Raw genomic sequence first — 24,066 nt, 5'->3', positions numbered from 1 at the left:
AGAAGCTGAGCAGGTGCCAGCATCATCCTTCCTGTACAGCCTACAGAACTGTGAGATAATTAAATCTCTTTTCTTTATAAATTACCCAGTCTCTGATATTTCTTTATAGAAATGTGAGAACAGATTAATACAAAAGGAGAAGTTCATATACCTCTATAATATTTTGGGATTTTGAACCATGTAAATGTGTTATCTACCCAAAAAGGTCAGTCTAAAAAATAAGCTCATAAGTGTAGCCTCATATTTTATTTATTAATAAAATATTACAAATACAATAAAAACATAATAAAAGCTCAAATTATCATATTATTATGTTAAACTGTAGTACAATTAAATTGAAAAATGAAAACAAAAGATTGTGTTTGTCTTTTTACAGGGGATGAAAGAACAGAAACTTGAAGCCAAAAAGAAGCGTGATGAAGAAATAGAGGCAGAAAGACAAATTCTTGATCTGGAAGAAGAAATATACAAACAAGGAAAAAGAAAAAAGGCCATTGAAAATGCAAAGCAGTATCAATTTTACCAGACAGAAAGAGTGAAAAACTTTCATGTACTACTTGAGTTTTCTTGTATTTTTATATATATTTAACTTCTCTGTACATAATTAGGCATCATTTCCTTAAAGTACTATAATTTTTCTTTTGTAGTCGGGACTTCTTCTTAGTAGAGTTATGAAAGAACGTGATGCCCAGATTGAATTCCGAAAGAGTAAGATAAAATCAGATAAAAAATGGGAGGAGCAATTGAAACTCAACATTGAAAAAGCTTTTAAAGAAGAACAAGAAAAAGCAGAAAAACGACACAGAGAAAGGGTGGCTCTTGCCGAAGATCATCTAAAACAGTATGTATACATAAAATACCTTTTTGTACCTTTCTTGTTTTCTCATAATGGATGTAGCTTTTTTCTAATTATAAAAGTAATACATGCTAAAATAATTAGTCAGTAGAAAAAGTACAAAAAGGAGGTTAAAAATCACTATTACTTTCTTACCCAGAGATTGTATATTGGTTATTATTGTCATAATAATGCAACATAATACACAACCACACAATCTAGTGGCATGCAAAAAAACATGTTTACTTCTCATGCATCTGGGGGTTGGGTGATCTAGGCTGTAATCAGCTGGGCAGCTTTTCTTCAAGCTGTAGGACTGGCTGGGTTTGCTTATTGTTGGGGAGAGGATTCTGATCCGCTCCATGTGTATACATTCTGAGGTTCAGGATGAAGCAGCCACATGGGGAAACTTTTCACATGGTATTGATAGAGATGCAAGAGAGCAAGCCCAAGCATGCAAGAACACAGCGTAACCCAAAGTCAATGGACAAGGAAGTATACTTGGCCTTCCATCAGTCTAAAGCAACCACATGGCCAACCTCAACAACAATAATGGAACAGAGAAGTAGACTTCCATTAAAGTGAGGCAGGAAGGAGAAGGGAGTGAATCTTTTTTGAATAATAAATCTAAACTACCAAAGGAAGTTACTATTACTGTTTTAGTGTATAGCCATGCAGTTTTTTTTTTAATGAAGGAGGCATCAGGCTTATTGAAATAAAATTTGCATTCAGTAAAATTCACCTTTTAAAAAGTATAGCTGCATAACTACCACTCAAATGAAGATATGGAACATTTCCATCACTCCCAAAATTTCCCTCATGCCCCTTTGCTGTAAGTTCTATCTCCTGCTCCCAGCCTCTGGCAGTCATTGATCTGGCGACACAGACTTTTTTTCTGAACGTATATACTCACATTTTATAAAATGAAATTTGAATTAGCAGCATTGTCTTATTACATGCTTTTTTCACATACCTGTATGTCATATATATAATTTATCAAAATCACATTATGTCTAAATGACACAGACATCAGTTCTCAGAATACATATATATTACCAAATTGTGTATTTTTCAATTCAGTCCTTAGTAACAAGGGAGGAAAAACCTTTGGATTTATTGTAATGTTTTTCTTTGGCAGTGTAGAGATCTAAAGGTTTGTACAAGTTAGGGACAAAGCCATTGGCAGAGGAAGGCAAGTCTTTGACCAGTGAATCACTTGTGTTTGAGAAATCTCTTTTGTTATATTGCAGCTCAGAGGTGGCAGTCAGATTTCCAGCAAGCTACCTGGCAAGTGCTAACACCTTCACAGGCTGTCTATCCTCCTATAGCCTTTGTATCTGGGCTGCGTTTGGACCACAGCGTGTTTTTTCCTTGTAGTACGTGTCAGTAGGTTAGAGGTTCAAGCTGGTGTAGGATTTATTTTAGTTGTTTCTTTGGCATATCTTCAGTGCAGTCTTGGAAATGTTCATCAAGCTCTGACGTCAGCATAAATTCCTTTACTTACTTCTCATGGCGGGCTTTGTCCTTGGGCATGGTGACCAAATGTTACCTATCCTCACTGTACTCTCAACTGTTCTCTTTTCTTTTGAAATCTCTTGAAAATTCAGTTATGTGGATAAAACCAGTGGTATAGAATTTCTCCTTTATATTGGTTGCATTTTGGGGAATTAGGAGAGGAAGGATGTTGTGATGGTTAATATTAGATGTCAACTTGATGGGATTGAAGGATGCCTAGATGGCTGGTCAAGTATCGTTTCTGGGTGTGTCTGCGAGGGTGTCACCAGAGGAGACAGACATTTGAGCCAATGGTCTGGGAGAAGAAGACCCACCCTCAAGGTGGGTGGGCACCATCCAGTCGGCCGCCGGCACAGCTAGAACAAAGCAGGTAGAAGAAGGTAGGCTAATCTTGCTTGCTGAGCCTTCTGGCTTCTTTATTTATTGGTGCCAGATGCTTCCTTCTGCTTTTCCTGCCCTTGGACATCAGATTCCAGGTTCTTCCATCATTAGACTCTGGGACTTGCACCAGCAGCTTGCTGGGGGCTCTCGGGCCTTTGGCCATAGACTGAAGGCTGCACTGTGAGCTTCCCTGGTTTTGAGGCTTTTGGACTCTGACTGAACACTACGGTTTTTGTCTTCCTCAGTTTGCAGACAGACTATTGTGGGACTTCGCCTTTGTAACAGTGTGAGCTAATTTTCCCAAATAAACTCACACATACACACACACCCTCGTGGTTCTGTTTCTCTGGAGAACCCCTGACTAATAGAGATGTTCAGCAGGTGAACCTGGGTTGCCAATTTGTTTCCAAAGTCCTACAGCTTAAATTTAATAAGAAACATTCAAATCTGTAATTGGAAACAACATAGGAAATTATAAATCTATTATTATATATTTGTTTAAGTATATGAGTTTACAAACTTATCGCCAAGCTGTATTCTGTTTAATGTTTATTCATGTATGGGTTTTATAGAATTCAGAATTCATGTTACTTTAAAATACTGTTAGGAATAGGGATGAACCTATAAAAAACCTCTTTAAACCAATAGAAATGGAATAGTAGCACTGGTATTAACCTGAGTTGGGAAGAGGAGCATGTAGCAGAAAAGAGATGGAAAGGAGAGTTACTTTCCCCTTTCTTGAATAAGAGTTTATTCAGGAGCAAAATTTCAAAATAGGGTATTTATTCATTCATTAGGATATTCCTTCATTCATTCATACAAACATTTATTGAACAACCTCCATTTGCCAGTCACTATTCTAGTCATTGAGAATACAAAGATGAATATGATGCACTCTTCTTAAGAAGTTCATGGCTGGGCGCGGAGGCTCACGCCTCCCAATCCCAGCACTTTGGTGGGCTGAGGTGGGTGGATCACTTGAGGTCAGGAGTTTGAGACCAGCTTGACCAACATGGTGAAACCCTGTCTCTACTAAAAAAATACAAAATTAGCCAAGCATGGTGGTGCATGCCTGTAATCTCAGCTACTCAGGAGGCTGAGGCAAGAGAATTGCTTGAACCTGGGAGGCAAAGGTTGCAGTGAGCCAAGATCGTGCCATTGTACTCCAGCCTGGGCAACAAGAGTTAAACTCCATCTCAAAAAAAAAAGAAGTTCAGAATCTTGGAGTGGAGAGTACAGAAATGGAACAAATAATTAGAATGTAATGATAAATATTTTGGCAAATATGTGTAGAGGGTGTGTGGAAGCATGTAAAATGAGTATCTGACCCAGTCTAGAGAAGGCTTTGCAGAAGAAACTGATTCCTGCGCCTAATTTCAAAGAATGAATAGTAATAAGCCATGCTAAAAGTGGGCTGTAGAGGTATTTTAAGCACAAGTGAAGGCCCAGAGTGGGATAGAATATGGTGGATTTGGAGAACTCCAAGTAGTCAAGATGGATGTGGTATAAAAGACAAAGGGGGCATTGTGAAAGATAAGGATGGAGAGAGAGGCTAGGATCAGCTCATGGTGTCTTTTGTAGGTCATGTGCCTTAAGGGCTGCCAAAATTTGGAATGACTGTCTTCTTTGGGCAGAGACCATATTTTAATTATTTTAATCACAAAGAAATGGAAATTGCAGAATACCAAGGGGCAAGTCTCTTTTTGCATGCCCTATTAATTGTATTACCAAGTGCTACCTTGCGGTGATTTAAAATATTTCCACACGTTCTTTGATACTCCTTCCTTCAGAGGATGGAGCCCAATTTATCTCCCTCTTAAGTGTGGCTATACATAGTAACTCATTTCCAAGAAATAGAATGTGTCAGAAATAATGGTGTGTGACATCTAAGCTTAGGATACTAAAGTCAATGTGGCTTCCTCCTTGCTGTCTCCCATGGATTGCTCATTGGGGAACCTAACTGCTGTGGTGTAAAGATACTCAAGCAGATCAATGGAGAGGTCCATGTGGCAAGGACCTGAGGTATCCTGACACCAAATATGTGACAGTGGATTCTCCAGGCTCATTTAAGCCCTTGGATGACTACTGCTTCAACTGGCATCTTGACTACAACATTAGTTGAGAACCATCCAACTAAGTCACTCCCAGGTTTCTGACTCCCAGGAATGGTATGAGATAACAAGTGTTCATTGTTTTAAGCTATTAAGTTTTAGAATAATTAATTATTCAGCAATAGAAAACTGAAACACATTGCACAGCTGCTGGCCCTGTGCCTGAAAGTGAAAATTTTCACATGCTTTCTAAACAATCTATCCTATGCTACTGTGGGGCTTTGACTAGTATAAGAGTCTTTGTGTGACTCATAGCCCAGTGAGTGTGATGGGGATAAGACAAATAAGATACCACAGTGACACCAAAATCCCAAAATAGAGGGATTTTGACCAGGAATCTTATACGTAATTATTAAAAAGAAACAACACCGTAGCTATAGACACTGTATAGGTCTTCTTCTATGTATAGGTAAGGCTTTCTCTAGGAACAGACACATAGACTTTGCTTAAGAAAAAACTCACTAAATACTGTCTGTTAATCCCATCAGCTTCACACACAAAAAAAGAAAAAATGGTCATAGGATAGTTTGCATCACTTTTCCCTAGATAAAGATTATTTAGGGAAAGAGTAGAAAGAGAGAAGAGGGCTTAAGTGATCTCATCCATTTTACAGATGTAAGTGCCATCATAAATCTGATAACTCTAGTCTAGACCATCCCTTTGAACCCCAGCTTCACATATCCAGCTGCTTCCATGGTATCTCCATTTCAATGTCTCATAGTATCTCAAACTTAAAATGTCTACACAGAATTATTAATTTCCAGCGGCATTTTTTTTTTTTTTTTTAAGACGGAGTCTCGCTGTGTCGCCCAGACTGGAGTGCAGTGGTGCGATCTTGGCTCACTGCAAGCTCAGCCTCCTCCAGCGGCATCTTTATCCAACCAGTTTTTCAAACCAGAAACCTAAGAATTCACCTTGATTCCTCATTTTCCTTTATCTTCCACATCAGATCTCTCAGCAATTCATGTTGATTTTTTTCTCCAAAACAAATCATGAATTTACTGCCATCATCTAGTCCAGGCCACCCTCATATATTCACATGGGTTGTTGTATCAGTCTCTTAATTGGCCTCACATTATTTATTTGCCAAATTCTTCTTTACTTATCATCCAGAGATATTTTATCAAGATGAAAATTGATCATATTATTATTCTACCTTAAGCACTTCAATGGCTTTCCATTCAACTTAAAATAAAATGGAAATCTGACATCCCCTCCAAGGCTCTGTATGATCTGGCCTGCCTACTTCGCAACCTCCTCTCCTACCATTCCTTCCTCTTAGTTATGATGCCTCCATTATACCGATCTTCCAGGGCCTCGAACATCTACCAAACTCTTGCTTGCCTCATGTTTTCTCTACTGTCTGGAATTTTACCCTTCCATTCTTCATCTGTGGACCTCTTACCAGCTCAGAGAGGCCTTCCTGTCTTAGAGTTCAACTTTGGTGAAAGTTAGATCTAAGTACCTCAATTATTACTCTTTTACTTAGTCTCTTATTTTTTAAAAAACACTACAATTTGTAATTACATTGTCTATTTATAGACATACCTTGTTTGATTGTGCTTTGCTTTATTGCACTTTGCAGATATTGTGTTTTTTACAAATCGAAGATTTGTGGCAACCCTGCATTGAGCGAATTTATCAGCACCATTTGTTCAACAGCATGTCACTTTATGTCTCTGTGGCACATTTTGGTAACTCTCGCAGTATTTCAAATTCCTCAGTATTACTGTATCATGGTGATCTGTGATCAGTGATCTTTGATGTTACTATTGTAATGTTTTGGGATGCCACGAACTGTACCCATATAAGATGGGAAACTTAATTGAGGAATATTTTGTGTGTTCTGACTGCTCTGCCAAGCACTGTTCTCCTATCTCTCTCTCTTTCCTTGGGCCTCCTTCTTCCCTGAGACACAACAATATTGAAATCAGGCCAATTAATAACCTTATAATGGCCTCTAAGTATTCAAATGAAAGGAAGAGGTGCACGTCTCTCACTTGAAATCAAAGGCTAGAAATGATTAAACTTAGTGAGGAAGACATGTCAAAAGCCAAAATAGGCTGAAAGCTGAGTCTCTTCCACCAAACAGCCAAGCTGTGAATGCAAAGGAAAAGTTCTTGAAGCAAATTAAAAGTGCTCCTCTAGTGAACACACAAATGGTAAGAGAGCCAAAAAGCCTTATTGCTGATATGGAGAAAATTCTAGTGGTTTGGATAGAAGCTCAAACCAGCCCTGACATTCCCTTAAGCCAAAGCCTAATCCAGAATGAGGTCCTAACTCTCTTCAAGTCTGTGATGGCTGGAGAGGTACGGACACTGCAGAAGAAAAACTTGAAGCTAGCAGAAGTTGGTTCATGAGGTTTGAGGAAAGAAGCTGCCTGCATAACATAAATATACAAGGTGAAGCATCAAGTGCTAATGTAAAAGCTGCAGCAAGTTATCCAGAAGATCTGGCTAAAATCATTGATGAAGGTGACCACACTAAACAACAGATTTCCAGTGTAGATGAAGCAGTCTTACATTGGAAGAAAACGCCATCTAGGACTTTCATAGCTAGAAGAGAAATCAATGCCTGGCTTTAAAGCTTCAAAGGGCAGACTGACGCCCTTGTTAGCAGCTAATGTAGCTGGTGACTTTAAGTTGAAGCCAATGCTTATTTACCATTCTAAAAATCCTAGGATCCTTAAGAATTATGTTAAATCTTCTCTGCCTGGGCTCTGAAATGGAACTACAAAGCTAAGATGACATCAATGTGTTTACAGCAAGGCTTACTGAATATTTTAAGCCCACTATTGACATCTGCTGCTCAGAAAAAAATATTCCTTTCAAAATATTACTGCTCATTGACAATGCACCTGGTCATTGTCAATGAGCAGTAATAAGAGTTCTGATGGAGATATACAAGAGATTAATGTTGTTTTCATGGCTGTTAACATAACATCCATTCTGCAACCCATGGATCAAGGAGTAATTTAGACTTTTAAGTCTTACTATTAAAGAAATGCATTTCATAAGACTATAGCTGCCGTAGATAATGATTCCTCTAATGGATCTGGGGAAAGTAAATTGAAAACCTTCTGGAAAGGATTCACTATTCCAGTTGCCATTAAGAACATTTGGGCCAGGCGCAGTGGCTCATGCCTGTAATCCCAGCACTTTGGGAGGCTGAGGTGGTTGGATCACCTGAGGTCAGGAGTTCGAGACCAGCCTGGCCAACATGGTGAAACCCTGTCTCTACTAAAAATACAAAAATTAGCCAGGCATGGTGGCGGGCACCTGTAATCCCAGCTACTCAGGAGGCTGAGGCAGGAGAATCTCTTGAACCCGGGGGGCAGAGGTTGCAGTGAGCCGAGATTGCGCCATTGCACTCCAGCCTGGGCAACAAGAGTGAAACTCCATCTCAAAAAAACAAAAAACAAAAAACAAAGAAAATTTGTGATTCATGGGAGAAGGTTAAAATATCAACGTTAATAAGAGTTTGGAAGAAGTTGATTCCAACCTTCATGGATGACTTTGAGGGGTTCAAGACTTCAGTGGAGAAAGTAACTGCAGATGTGGTGTCAATTGCAAGATAACTAGAATTAGAAGTGGAGCCTGAAGATGTGAGTGAATTGCTGCAATCTCATGATAAAACTTGAATGGATGAGAAGCTGATTCTTACGGATGAGCAAAGAAAGTGGTTTCTTGAGATGGAATCTACTGTAGGTAAAGATGCTGTGAAAACCATTCAAATGGCAGCAAAGGATTTAGAATATTATATAAACTTAGTTGATAAAGCAGCAGCAGGTTGAGAGGATTAACTCTAATTTTGAAAGAAGTCCTACTGTGGGTTAAATGCCATCCAGCAGCATTACATACTACAGAGAAATCTTCTGTGAAGAGTCAATGAATATGGCAAACTTCATTGTCTTATTTTAATAAATTGCCACAGCCACTTCAGCCTTCAAAAGCCACCACCCTGATCAGTCAGCACCCATCAACGTCAAGGCAAGACCCTCTACCAGCAGAAAGATTCTGACTTCTTGAAGGCTGAGATGGTTGTTAGCATGTTTTAGCAATAAAGTATTTTTTAATTAAGGTGCATACATTTTTTAGACATGATGCTATTCTACACTTAATAGACTACAGTATAGTGTAAACATAACTTTTATATGCAATGGGAAACCAAAACATTTGAGTGACTTACTTTATTGAGATATTCATTTTACTGCAGTAGTTTGGAACCAAGCCCACAATATCTCTGAGGTATGCCTGTACTTTATTTGTTTGTTTTTGCTTGTCTCCCTCACTAGAATTCGAGCTTCTTGAGTGATCCATGTCTGTTTTATCATTGTAGTAGAAATTCAATAAATACTAGGTAAATGAATGAGAGGTCTAAGGATTAGAGAAGAGTTAGGTATGATTCTTAAGTCCCTAGCATAGGTAACTGAAAAGATGGTGGTACTGTTCACCAAAATAAAGAAAAGAGACCAAAAGGATCAGTTTAGAAGAGGAGGATGATGAATTTGGTTTTAGACATAGAGAAGGTAAAGTACCTGTGTAATAGCCAGGTGATGATGCCTAGTGGGTTGTCTCTATAAGAATCAAGGTAGGCTGGGCATGGTGGCTCACGCCTATCATCCTAGCAGTTTGGGAGGTCAAGTGGGGAGGATCACTTGAGCCCAGGAGTTCAAAGACCATCCTGGATAACATAGTGAGTCCCCTGTGGAGTCCTAATTAGGGAAAAGGAATCAGGCTGGTGGGAGCAAGAAAAAGCCAAAAGAAGATGCAGATAAGCTACAAGCCTGCCTTTCTTCCTGGTTCAGGACACACAGCCCTTCTGCACAAATAATTCACAATCTTCCTGTGCTCAACTACCACCAGCCACCTACAAGTAAGCTCACTGCAACCCTGATGTTATCAGTACTGCACAAAGCCCTCCTCAGCATGCAGCATAAACACTATCCTATAAAATCTCCGGCAAGCCTTGTTTCCTCGCAGTCAGCCTCTCTCTTGCAGGCTGCCCATTGCCTCACTGGCAACGTATTTTTATACTTTTTCTAATAAATCTGCCTTTCTTTATCTACAATTGTCTTGGCAAATTATTTTACCCTCATGCCAATAGCCCAGATAGCCATCCTTCCCCTACAACAACTCTGTCTCTCTCTTAAAAAAAAAAAAAAAAAAAAAATAGCTGGAATTAGCTGGGTGTGGTGGTGCATGCCTGTAGTTCCAGCTTGGGAGGCTGAGGCAGAAGGATCACTTGAACCCAGGAGTTTGAGGTTGCAGTGAGCTATAAGGTTGCAGTGAGCTGTGAGCTATGATTTCACCACTACACTCCAGCCTGGATGACAGAATGAGACCCTGTCTCAAAAAACAGTTTTTAAAAATGAAAGAATGAAACTTGTCTGTTGTAATAGAGAGAGAGAACTCAGTTTGGATGTTTGACTACTGACTTCTTTTTTAGGCCTCACCCTCCTAAAAAAGAAGGCCTACATCTGTACAGGCTAAGAAAGCTCCTGGAACTCTCCTCCTCCTCTTTTGGCACAAGTCCTTAATTTAAATCCCCCCTGCTCAGAAACTTTTCCTCAGTCCCACTTCCCTCTGCTTTGTCCAAAGCAATCAAGACCTACTTGTGCCTGCCCAACTCTTCCCAGGAGTCCCTCATGTGAGTAATACTTTCTACCAAGTTTTCTTGGGATATAGTGTCATCAGTCTGGACATCTGAATCAAATTTTGGGTAGTGGTCTTTCTTGCTTTTACAGGAGAACTATACAACATCTATATAAGCCCAAGAATCAGATCTGTGCTAGATAAGTACAGATTTGGAAACTTCAGAATGTGAATCAAGGATAGCAAGGAGCTGACTCAAGGAGAGCAAGGCGTTGACATATTCAACTCTGATTGCCTGGTAGAGGCTGCCCAATGCATTGTTTGAGAAGGACCAAGAATCAGCAGGAAAGAGTTTTGTGCTGGTTGCTGACTCTGCTTTGGGAATGGGAGTTGGAAGTAATGGTATGAATGTTATGTGTTTCTTCCTTGAACTAGAGGATCTCAAATTTACTTCAACAAGTTAACTTTGCATTAAGGCAAATTAATGGCATATAGATGACAAGTCTATTCAAACTACCCAAACTAAGGAAAAAGTCTCTTTTGACAGCTAATTAAATTTTTAATTATTGTAAATTATTATGTAAGTCACTGGCAATATATTACATTTTAACTGACATTAGAGACATTTTTGTTATTATTCTTAGAATAGGTAAATTTTTTGCTGAAATGATGAATTATCCAATGGATGCATAGTTATAATGTTAGTGATTTCCAGATTTGCTAAGAAATGCTAAAGTTGAAAAATTTTAAAGTATCTTGTTGTTTTCCCTTAAAGTAGCAATTTAAAAACTTTGAAAGCTTCTGGTCTTAGAATTGGATAAATCTCTTTTTACAATGTTCTTCAAATCTTTTTTTTTTTTTTTTTTGAGACAGGGTCTCGCTCTCACTCAGGCCAGAGTGCAGTGGCGTGATCTCAGCTCTTTGCAACCTCTGCCACCCAGGTTCAAGTGATTTCCTGCCTCAGCCTCCCAAGTAGCTGGGTCTACAGTTGGGCACCACCACATCCAGCTAATTTTTTTTTTTTTTTTTTTTTTTTTTTTTTTTTTAGTAGAGATGGGGTTTCATTATGTTGGCCAGGCTGGTCTCAAACTCCTGACCTCAGGTGATCTGCCCACCTTGGCCTCCCAAAGTGCTGGGATTACAGGCGTGAGCCACCACGCCCAGCCATGTTCTTCAAATCTTGATTGTTGACTTCTGAGTTTGCTTCTAGGAGATTGGTAGATATAAAATATTAAATAATTCTAACAAAATTCTGGAAGCTTGGTTTTGTTTTTTATTATTTTTAGGGCAATCATAAACCTGGTTTAGCATTGGCCAACAGTGATCTTTTTCTTACCTCCTCCTAAAGATAGTGACTCTGAATCTAAAGCTTATTATTCTGCACAGATGAATCAAGTAGGAATCTCCTGTCCTGAATTGGCTTAACAGTAACAAAGTGAACTTGTTGGCTCACTTAACTGTACAATCCTCCATGGCATAGGGGAAGGGAATTTTCCCTTCCCTGAACCTGAGTGAGGGGACTCCAGTAAAAAATGTTTTCTCGATTGGGTGCATATGAAAGAAAGATTGGCTGGATACATTGGCTCATGCCCGTAATCCCAACACTTTGGGAGGCTTAGGCGGGAGGATTGCTTCAGGCCAGGAGTTTGAGACCAGCCTGGGCAACATAGCAAGACCCCATTTCTATAGAAAAAAAATTTTTTAAAGAAAGAAAGGTTTATTCCTCAGACATTCATCTATTTAGGTGGATTGTCGACCTGCCCTATGCCTACCTTTTCAGGAAAAAAAAAAAAAGAGAGAGAGAGGGCAGATACAGTAGTGAGAAAGCCTGTATATTGTTGATTGGCTAGCAAGGATGCATGAGTTTTCCATGGGCAAGGAGACAACTTGGACTTTTGGGGTCTTGCCAGTATGCAGAGGTTTGGCTGCTGGATGAAGGGCCTTTGAGACCTGGAGTCTTTAATAAACTGCTTAGAGTGGGAGCTCCTGGTAGCGATGGTGGTGGGGTTTAGGGGTGAGTTGAAGAGATGGAGCTGGAGCTAAATCACTCAGATCAGGGCTCTGCAGTGAGGAGGACCCTCAGGGATCTCTGAGGAACTCACACATATGTTCTGACAGACAGCCAGGGAGGCTCACCACTCAGAAGAAATTATCAGCTAGTCAGTATTGGCTACAGAAAGAATTACAACCCAAGTGGCCAGTTGAGTAAGGAGACCTTTCTTCCTTTCATTCCATCAAACTGCATTCCTTGAGAGGCTAGGCCCATGGCTTATGTAGCATCATCTAGGGCTGAAGTTGGGAAGCACTAGGGATTAGGAACCTTTCTGTAAAATAATGTCACCATTTCTTCTTACTGTCATCCCATTAACTGGTTCTTTCTAAAGGAAAAGAACACTTACTTGGGTGAGTAATGAAATAAATTTTGAAGCAAGGAAAGTATTGCCAATTCTAGGTTAACCAAGATTGGATTAGTTTTAGTCACTGCTATTTAATGTCTGTTCTTTTCCCCCAAAGAAATTCACAAATTCTTCCTTGCAGCTTCAACTCATTCCAGGTTGGAATTGGATTCATTTCTTAAAAATATAACCTATTTTTCTGCTTTGTTCTCAATTATAATTATGTTTTTGCTTTAGAATAAAGGAACATGAGGAAGAAGAGGAAAGAAGGAAAAAATATGAAGAAAAAGATGCTGAGGAAATAAAGCGACAGAATGCATTATATGAAGTTGAAATGAGAAAAAAACTAGAAAAGAAAAGAGAAGAGATGCATGAAAGCAGGAGACGGTTTCTTGTAAGTTGAAAGTGCAAAAGTTCCAAAAAGGTTCAAAGTCAAATGCCCAACTTTTAAAATTGATACATAATATATTTGTACATGTTTATGGAGTACGTGTGGTATTTTGACCCATGCATACATTATGTAATGATCAAGTAAGGGAATTTAGGTTATCTGTCACCTTGAACATTTATCATTTCTTTGTGTTGGGAACATTTCAAATCTTCTAGTTATTTTGAAATGTACAATGTATTGTTGTTAACTATAGTCCCCCAGCTAGGCTATCAAACACTAGAACTTATTCCTTATATCTAACTGTAAGTTTGTACATCCCCACTGTGTCTCCACATCCTTACCAGCTTCTGATAGAATAACTGTCATTCTAGTCCCTGCCTCCACTAGATCACTTTTTAGCTCGCACATAATGAGTGAGAACATAATATATTTGTCTTTCTGTGCCTGAAAATGCCTAACTTTTAATATTTAAAAAAAAGTGGAGTAGAAAACAAGTTGCTATTAAGTTGGGTTTCTAAGGGAGTGCATACTTTTGGGATAGCTATATTTGCTGTGGTTTTATGTGCATGTGCTCTCATGCATGAACAAGAAAGAGAGAAGAGAAAATGAGATTTTAAAACAATGAATTTATTTTCTTGAGAGTTGTGAGGAATGAATGGGGTAATTTATGTTTGGTGTCTGTTGTGCCATTAATATGTGCTCCACAAATGGTAATATTTTTGTCGCAATTCACCACAGGGGCATGTTTGGAGGGTCTCCTAGTCCCAGTGCCACTGCTCCCTAGCTCCAGGCCTGGGGCTTTCCCTAGCACTGCTAAGGAGCCATCTGTGCAGCTCAGCCCCTGGAGGGCAGAGGAGAGGGGCTGAGAGTGCTTGGAGGTTCAAGAGGAGGATAAAAGGATAAGGATAGAATTAGGAGCAGTGCCTGAAAATGCCCAGCCTACAGAATCTGAGAAGGAAATTTATAATTAATTAGGTGAATGTAGTATTGAAAGATGCAAACGGTATCTTGGAGGACTTGCAGTCACACAGAGGAGATGACCATGAAATACAAGAGGTAATCCAGCAGCCAGCAGATGAGAAGTTGCAAGAGAAGGCATGGGGTGCATTTGTTCCACTGGGAGGCAAATTAAAGAAATTTTATGAATTGTCTCAGCGGTTAGAAGCAGCATTAAAAGGTCTTCAGGGAGCCTTGACAAGTACCCCATATTCTCCCACCCAGCATCTAGTGCAAGAACAGGCTTCTGCTAAAGAGTTTGCAGAAGTTCTTCATTTCACACTCTGGTTTGATGAACTCAGGATGACAAATCCTGCTATACAGAATGATTTCAGCTATTATAGAAGAACATTGAGTTGTATAAGGATTAATAATGTACCATCAGGCCAGGCGTAGTGGCTCATGCCTATAATCCTAGCACTTTGGGAGGCTAAGGCAGGCAGATCTCTTTGAGCTCAGGATTTCGAGACCAGCCTGGCCAACATGATGAAACCCTGTCTCCACAAAAAATACAAAAATTAGCCAGGCATGGTGGTGCACGCCTGTGGCCCCAGCTACTCAGGAGGCTGAGGCTGGAGGATTGCTTGAGCCCAGAAGTGGAGGTTGCAGTGAGTCAAGATCGTGCCACTGCACTGCAGCCTGGGCAATAGAGCAAGACTCTGTCTCAAAGAAAAAATATATATGTATATATAGATATATATATAGATATAAAATAAGCAACCTAATGAGGCATCTTAAAGAACTAGAAAAGCAAGAGCAAACCAAACCCAAAATCCCTAGACACAAACCAAGTGCAAAATTAGTAGAAGAAAATTAATAATAAAGATCAGAGCAGAAATAAATGAAATGGAAAGAAAACAAAACAAAAAAAACAGTGAAATGAAAAGTTGATTTTTTTTTTTTTTTTGAGAGAGAGTCTTGCTTTGTCAACCAGGTTGGAGTGCAATGGTGTGATCTCAGCTCACTGCAACCTCTGCCTCCTGGGTTCAAGCGATTCTTCTACCTCAGCCTCCTCAGTAGCTGGGATTACAGGCATGCACCACCACGCTCAGCTAATTTTTGTATTTTTTTTAGTAGAGACGAGATTTCACCATGTTGGCCAGGCTGGTCTTGAACTCCTGACCTTGTGATCTACTCGCCTTGGACTCCCAAAGTGCTAGGATTACAGGCATGAGCCAGCGTGCCCAGCCAGAAAAGTTGTCTTTTTTTAAAAAGATGAACAAAATTTACAAACCTCTAGCCAGATTAAGAAAAAAGGAGAAGACCTGAATAAAAAAACTCAGAGATGAAAAATGAGACATTACAACTGATGCTGCAGAAATTCAAAGGATCATTAGAGGCTAGTATGAGCAACTATATGTCAATAAATTGGACAATCAAGAATACATGGGTAAGTTCCTAGACACATACAACCTATCAAGATTGAACCATGAAGAAATCCAAAACCTGAACAGACCAATAACAAGGGATGAGATTGAAGCCATAATAAAAAGTCTTCCAGTAAAGAAAAGCCTGGGACCCAATGGCTTCAACTGCTGTATTCTACAAAACCTCCAAAGAAGAACTAATGCCAATCCTACTCAGACTATTCTGAGAAATAGAGGAGGAATACTTTCACACTTAAAACATACTTTTAAAAGGAATAGTTTCACACTCATTCTGTGATGCCAGTATTACCCTGATACCAAAACCAGACAAAGACACATCAAAGAAAGAAAACTACAGGCCATTGTCTCTGATGAATGTTGATGCAGAAATTCTCAGCAAAATACTAGCAAACTAATTCAACAATACATTAGAAGGATAATTCATCATGACCAAGTGGGAATTATCCCTGGGATGCAAGGATGGTTCAACATATGGACATCAATCAATGTGATATATAAACAGAATGAAGGACAAAACCAAATGATGCTGAAAAAGCATTTGATAAAATTCAACAGTCTCATGATAAAAATCCTCACAAAACGGGATAGAAGGAACATACTTCAACATAATTAAAGCCATATATGACAGACCCACAGCTAAGAACCATGCTGAATGGGGAAAATTTGAAAGCCTTTTCTCTATAATCTGGAATACAACAAGGATGTTCAGTGTCACCACTGTTATTCAACAATGTACTGAAAGTCCTAGCTAGAGCAATCAGACAAGAGAATGAAACAAAGGGCATCCAAAATAGAAAGAAAGAAGTCAATTTATCCCTGTTTGCAGATGATATGATCTTATATTTGGAAGGCCCTAAAGACTGCCAAAAATGTATTAGAACTGATGAGCAAATTCAGTAAAGTTGCAGGACACAAAATCAACACATAAAAATCAGTAACATTTCTGTATGCCAACAGCAAACAATCTGAAAAAGAAATCAAGAAAGTAATCCCATTTACAAAGCTACAAATAAAATACCTGGGAATTAACTTAAAGAAGTGAAAGATCTCTACCATGAAAACTATAAAATACTGATGCAAGAAATTGAAGAAGACACAAAAATGGAAAGATATTCCATGATCATGGATTGGAAGAATCACTACTATTCAAATGTCCATACTACTGAAAGCAAACTACAGAGTCAATGCAATCCCTGTCAAAATACTAACTGACATTCTTCACAGAAATAGAAAAAACAATCCTAAAGTTTATATGAAACCACAAAAGACCCAGAATAGCTAACGCTATCCTGAACAAAAGAATGAAACTGAAGAAACCACATTGCCTGACTTCAAATTATACTACAGAGATATAGTAACCAAAACAGCATGGTACCAGCATGAAAAAAGATACATAGACCAATGGAACAGAATACAGAGCCCAGAAATAAATTTACACACCTACAGTGAACTCATTTTCTTATTTTTAAATTTTTATTTATTTTAAAATTGTTTTTGAGATGGAGTCTTGCTCTGTTGCCCAGGCTGGAGTGCAGGGGTGTGATCTTGGCTTACTGAAACCTCTGCCTCCCAGGTTCAGGTGATTCTCCTGCCTCAGCCTCCTGAATAGCAGGGATTAAGGCACCTACCACTATGCCTGGCTAATTTTTGTATTTTTCAGTAGAGATGGGGTTTCACCATGTTGGCCATGGCTGGTCTCAAATTCCTACCTCAAGAGATCTGTCTGCCTTTGTCTCCCAAAGTGCTTGGAATACAAGTGTGAGCAACTGTGCTCAATCCCTACAATGAACTCATTTTTGACAAAGGTGCCAAGAACATACATAGGGGAAAAGACAGTCTCTTCAATAAATGGTGCTGGGAAAACTGGATATCCATATGCAAAAGAATGAAACTAGACCGCTATCTCTCACCATATACAAAAATCAAATTAGGCTAGGCACAATGGGTCACACCTGTAATTCCAGCACTTTGGGAGGCCAAGGCAGGAGGATCACTGGAGGCCAGGAATTTGAGACCAGCCTGGGCAACATAGCAAGACCACACCTCTCTCTCTATATATATATTTAAAAATAAAATCAAAGTGGATTAAAGACTTAAATCTAAGACCTCAAACTATGAAACTACTAGAAGAAAACCTTGAAGAAACTCTTTAGGACATTGAACTGGACAAAGATTTCTTGAGTAATACCCTATAAGCACAGGCAACTAAAGCAAAAAGGGACAAATGGGATCATATCAAGTTAAAAAGCTTCTGCACAACAAAGGAAAAAAAAACAGCGAAGAGACAACCCACAGAATGGGAGACAGTATTTGCAAATTATCCATCTGACAAGAGATTAATAACCAGAATATATAAGGAGCTCAAACAACTCAATAGGAAAAAAAATCTAATAATCTGATTTAAAAATGGGCAAAGATCTGAACAGACATTTCTCGAAAGAAGACATATAAATGGCTAAGAGGTTGATATAGTTTGGCTCTGTGTCCCCACCCAAATCTCATGTTGAATTGTAATTCCCAGTGTTCAGGGAGGGACCTGGTGGGATGTGATTGGATCATAGGGGTGGATTTTCCCCTTGCTGTTCTCATGATAGTAAGTTCGCATGAGATCTGGTTGTTTAAAAGTGTGTATCACTTTTCCCTTTACTCTCTCTCCTGCTGCCATGTGAAGATGTGCCTTGCCTCCCCTTTGCCTTCTGCCATGATTGTAAGTTTCCTGAGCTCTCCCCAGCCAGGCTTTCTGTACAGCCTGTGGAACTGTGAGTCAATTAAACCTCTTTTCTTTATAAATTACCCAGTCTCAGGTAGTTCTTTGTAGCAGTGTGAGAATGGACTAATACAGAAAATTGGTACTGGGAGTGGGGCATTGCTATAAAGATACCTGAAAATATGGAAGTGACTTTGGAACTGGGTAAGAGAAAGAGGTTGAAACAGGAGCTCAGAAGAAGACAGGAAGATGTGAGAAAGTTTAGAACTTCCTAGAGACTTGTTGAATGGTTGTAACCAAAATGCTGATAGTGATATGGACAATGAAGTCCAGGCTAAGTTGGTATTAGATGCAGATGAGGAACTTATTGGGAAATGGAGTAAAGGTCACTCTTACTATGCTTTAGTAAAGAGACTAGCAGCCTTTAGTCCCTGCTTTAGAGATCTAGAGCAGGAATGCTTTTTACAGCACCCAAGTCACCCCTTGAATGCTTTGCTTCTTAGAATTTTTTCCTGCCAGATACCCTAAATCATCTCTCTCAAATTCAAAGTTCCACATATCTCTAGGGCAGGGGCAAAATGCCACTGGTCTCTTTGCTAAAACATAACAAGACTCACCTTTGCTCCAGTTCTCAACAAGTTCTTCATCTCCATCTGAGACCACCTCACCCTGGACCTTATTGTCCATTTTGCTATCAGGTTTTTGGTCAGAGCCATTCAACACGTCTCTAGGAAGTTCCAAACTTTCCCACATTTTCTTGCCTTCTTCTGAGCCCTGCAAACTGTTTCAGCCTCTGCCTGTTACTCAGTTCCGAAGTCACTTCCATATTTTTGAGTATCTTTTCAGCAATGCCCCACTCTGCTGGTACCAATTTACTGTATTAGTCAATTTTCACACAGCTGATAAAGACATACCTGAGACTGGACAATTTACAAAAGAAAGAGGTTTAATTGGATTTACAATTCCACATGGCTGGGGAAGCCTCACAATCATGGTGGAAGGCAAGGAGGAGCAAGTCATGTCTTACATGGATGGCAGCAGGCAGAGAGAGCTTGTGCAGGAGAACTCCTCTTTATAAAACCATCAGATCTCATGATACTTACTCATTATCATGAGAACAGTATAGAGGAAACTGCCCCCATGATTCAATTATCTCTCACCGGATCTCTCCCACAACATGTGGGAATTATGGAAGTACAATTCAAGAGAAGATTTGGGCGGGGACACAGAGCTAAACCATGTCAGCCACTGTCCTACAGACCCCAGAATGGTAGATCCATTGACATCTTGCACCGTACGCCTGGAAAAGCCTCAGGCACTCAACACAAGTCCATGAAAGCAGCAGAGGGGGCTGTATCCTGCAGAGACACAGGGGCGAAACTGCCCAAGGCCATGGGAGCCCACCTCTTGCATCAGCATGCCCTGGATATGAGACATGGAGTCAAAGAAGATTATTTAGGAACTTTAAGATTTAATAACTGCCCTGCTGGGTTTTGGACTTGCGTGGGGCCTATAGCCCCTTTGTTTTGGCCAATTTCTCCATTTTGGAACAGGAGCATTTACCCAATGCCTGAATCCCCATTGTATCTTGAAATTAACTAGCTTGTTTTTTATTTTATGGCCTCATAGGTGGGAAGGACTTGCTTGTCTCAGATGACACTTTGGACTTGAACTTTTGAGTTAATGCTGGAATGAGTTAAGACTTTGGAGACTGTTGAGAAGGCATAATTGGTTTTGAAATATGAGAGGGACATGAGATTTGTGAGGGGTTAAGAGCAGAATGATATGGTTTGGCTCTGTGTTGCCACCCAAATCCCTTGTTGAATTGTGATCCCGAATGTTGGAGGTGGGTCCTGATGGGAAGTGATTAGATCATGGGGGGTGGTTTCTAATGGTTTAACACCATCCTCCTAGGCTGTCTTGTGAGTGAACTCTCATGAGATTTTGTTGTTTAAAAGTGTGTAGCACTTCCCCCTTCACACTCTCTCTGTCTTACCATCATGTGAAGACATGCTTACTTCCTCTTTGCCTTATGCCATGATTGTTAAGTTTCCTGAGGCCTCCCAGCCATGCTTCCTGTACAACCTGTGGAACTGTGAGCCTATTTAAACCTCTTTTCTTCATAAATTACCCAGTTTCAGGTAGTTCTTTATAGTAATTTGAGAATGGACTAATACAGTAGGTATCATAAGACTCTATGATTAACTACATTCAGTGGGAGCATTTGACAAAACCTCCAAACTTGGTATGAAAGGTTGTACCAAGTTCTTTTTTTTAAAGCCCAATCTGGTAGACAAAGGTAACATATCTTCCTGATTTTTTATTTATTTTATTTTTTGAGATAGGGTCTTGCTCTGTTGCCCAGGCTGGAGTGCAGTGGCATGATCACAGCTCACTGAAGCCTTGACTTCCCAGGCTTAAGTGATTCTCCCACCTTAGCATTCTGAGTAGATGGGACTAGGCATATACCACTATGCCTGGCTACTTTTTAAAATTTTTTATAGAGATGGGGTGTGTTTCCTAGACTGGTCTCCAACTCCTGAGGTCAAGCAGTTCTCCTGCCTTGGCCTCCCATGGTTCTGGGATTATAGATGTGAGCTACCACAACTGGCCTGTATCAGAGTTCTTAAGGACCAACCTCCTAATAGTGTAAAATATCTTCTAAATGCTCTCCAGTACACAATAAAACATTTGAATGATCAGACTAACTCCAAGCAAATTAAATCCATGCTGCAATAACTGTTCGGGAATAAGCACCTGTTGTAGAAAGAAGACAGTATTCTGCACTGACAGAGAATACAGTTTTTTAGTGATTGCAATTACCATGACATTTTTCTTGCTTTTATGTCTTCCTCTGTTCCTCTTCCCTCCTTTAAGATCATGTTCTTATTCCTAAGACTTCTTCTCTATACCCAAATTAGTAAAGTTATACTCTAAAGAGATATTGTCCTTTCAAACAGGTAACCTACAGCAGCTAATTATTGGGGTCTCTACTGAGAAAAATTCTGTGACTTTTGTCTAAATATTTTCAAATGTGAATTTTGGGGAAACTAATATTTATTTGCTTCTCCTATACGGCAAAACTGCCAATTCTGCTATTTGAAAACCCCCAATGACTTTATTTTCTATCACTTTTTTCATGTGCTGCCACAAAATGAAAATGTTTAAATATGTTGTACAAATGGTAGCCAACACAAACTTTTAAAAAAATTTTTAAGAGTTTAAAGTTTTAATTTTACATTTTGACCTTTTTTGTAAGGGTGTATGTTATGTCTTTAACCTTTATTAACATTAAAAACTGTGATGTGTGCATAGAATATTACTTTCTAGGGATAAATCTCTGATTTCCTGCAGCTTATGTCTTTTTCTTTCTTGATTTACTCCCTCATCTTGCTATAATACACCTTTGAGTAGCTTCCTTAAGAACGGTTGTATGAGAGGTAAAATTTTTTAATTATCTGAAAAGCTTATTTTATTTTTTACTCATTTTTATTTATTTTATTATTTTTTAAGGACCAGTATGATAGTATGAAAAGCTTATCTTTTAAAGTCATGCATGATTTATAGTTTGATTGGTTATAGAATTCTGGGTTCAGAATTCAGAATTTTGTATTAATTGTTTCATATTCCTCTGGCATCCAGTATTGCTACTGAAAAGTATGATGCCATTGATGATCTTCATCTGACATATGTAATCATTTTTACTTTTCTTTCTTATTTTTTTTTGTTTCGTTTTGTTTTGAGACAGTTTCACCCTGCCTCCCTGGCTGGAGTGCAGTGGCGTGATCTTGGCTCACTGCTGCAACCTCTGCCTCCCGGGCTTAAGCACTTCCTGTGCCTCAGCCTGCCGAGTAGCTGGGATTACAGGCATGTGCCACATACCCAGCTAATTTTTGTACTTTTAATAGAGACAGCGTTTCGCCATGTTGGCTAGGCTGGTCTCGAACTCTTGGCCTCAAGTGATCCGTCCGCCTTGGCCTCCTGAAGTGCTGTGATTACAAGCGTGAGCCACTGCGCCCGGCCATTTTTCTTCTTTTCTTTTTCTTTCTGTCTCAATGGTTTTAGGGTCCTGTCTTTATCTCTGGTGCTCCAAAATTTTACAGATGTGCCTTGAATTATGTGCCTTCATTCATTTTTCTGGGCATTCAGTTGATGCTTTTATTCTGTAAACATATTTCTTTCATCCTGAGAACTTTTATTATTTCTTAGATAATTTTGTCCCCTCCCATTTTATCTTTCTGTTGTTCTAGAATCCCTCTGATAGACATTGGATTTTTTGAAATAATGCTCTAATGTCTAAGAATCTTTTCTCATTAGTTAAGAGAAGGCTTAAATGCATGTGATAGAAAACCCAAAATAATATACAGGTTTAAAGTGCAGGGGTGTCTGATAATGGCAGCTATAGAGTTAACAGGGACTAAGACACCTTCGACACCTTCTTCTCTTTTTTTTTACTCTGTTCTTTTTTTTTTTGAGATGGAGTCTTATTCTGTCACCCAGGCTGGAGTGCAGCGGCATGATCTCAGCTCACTGCACAACCTCTGCCTCCCGGGTTCAAGCAATTCTCCCTGCCTCAGCCTCCCAAATAGCTGGGATTACAGGCACCCACCGCCATACCTCACTAATTTTTGTGTTTTTAGTAGAGATGGGTTTTCACCATGTTGGCCAGGCTGGTCTTGAACTCCTGACCTCAGGTGATCTGCCTGCCTCAGCCTCCCAAAGTGCTGGGATTACAGGTGTGAGCCACCATGCCCGGTCTACTCTGTTATTCTTTGTACATAGATGGCATCTGTCCTCAGGTTTGCCTCATGGCCCTGAATAGCTGCTGGAGTTTTAGCCCTCATGTCCACATTGTGGATAGCAAGAAGGAAGAAAGGATAAAGATCAAAAGGGAGTACTCTATTTCCTGTCTCCTTCTCCTCCTCCTCCTCCTGCACCTCCTTCTCCACTACCTTCTCCTCTTCCTCCTTCTCTACTTCATCCTCCTCCTCCTCTTCTTCCTTATCCTCCTCCTCTACTTCATCCTCCTCCTCCTCCTTCTCCTCCTCCTTTTCCTCCTCTTCTTCCTCCTCCTCTTCCTCCTCTTTCCTCTTTCTTCTTCCTTCTTTTTCCTCTTCTTCCTCTCTTCTCCTTCTCCTCCTCCTCCTCCTCATTCTTCTTCTTCCTCTTCTTCCTCTTTTTTTGAGACAGGGTCTCACCCAGGCTGGAGTGCAGTGGCATGATGTTGGCTCCCTGCAGCATTGACTTCCTGGGCTTAAGTGATCCTCCCACCTCAGCCTGCCTGATAGCTGGGACTACAGGCATGTGCTGCCATACCTGTCTAATTTTTGTGGTCTTTTTTGTAGAGATGGGTTCTGGTATGTTGCCCAGGCTGTTCTCCTTTTAAGGAATTTTCCAAGAAGTCCCACTTAACAGTTTTCCCTGAATCTCATTGGTCATAATTTTGTTACACCTGGCTGAAAAGAAAGCTGGACATGTAGTCTTTTAGCTGATCATATTTCTACCCTGAATAAAATCTGGGTCCTGCTGCTAATGAAGCTTAGGCAACTAATTGTTTCTGCCGTTTTCTTTTTGTTCTACTGAGTTTCAACTTTGTATTCTAAGTCTTCTATTAATTTTTTTATTTTAGATATGAAAATTTTAATTCCTAAGACTTTTACTTGAAATGTTGTTGTTGTTTTCATTAAAATCTAATTCTTGGTTAATGGGTGGAATAATTTTTATGTCTCCAAGTAGGCTTGGAGTAGGACAG

The 24,066-nt window shown here is 39.6% G+C and overlaps 1 protein-coding gene across 3 annotated transcripts in view; it reads left to right on the top strand.

Annotated features, from left to right (window-relative positions):
• Positions 1 to 24,066, top strand: part of CFAP210 (cilia and flagella associated protein 210) — a 53,924-nt gene that overhangs the window by 19,959 nt on the left and 9,899 nt on the right. For all 3 annotated transcript variants that reach the window (XM_054476965.2, XM_054476963.2, XM_054476964.2), the window contains 3 exons: positions 377 to 550; positions 648 to 841; positions 13,070 to 13,226. In XM_054476965.2, the coding sequence (XP_054332940.1) occupies positions 377 to 550; positions 648 to 841; positions 13,070 to 13,226 (525 nt within the window). The remainder of the gene's footprint in view (positions 1 to 376; positions 551 to 647; positions 842 to 13,069; positions 13,227 to 24,066) is intronic.

This window comes from Pongo pygmaeus, chromosome 11, assembly GCF_028885625.2.
Source record: "Pongo pygmaeus isolate AG05252 chromosome 11, NHGRI_mPonPyg2-v2.0_pri, whole genome shotgun sequence".
Lineage (NCBI taxonomy): Eukaryota > Metazoa > Chordata > Mammalia > Primates > Hominidae > Pongo > Pongo pygmaeus.
The sequence above is the reverse complement of the archived record's forward strand: the minus strand, read 5'-3'. Positions and strand labels throughout refer to the sequence as shown.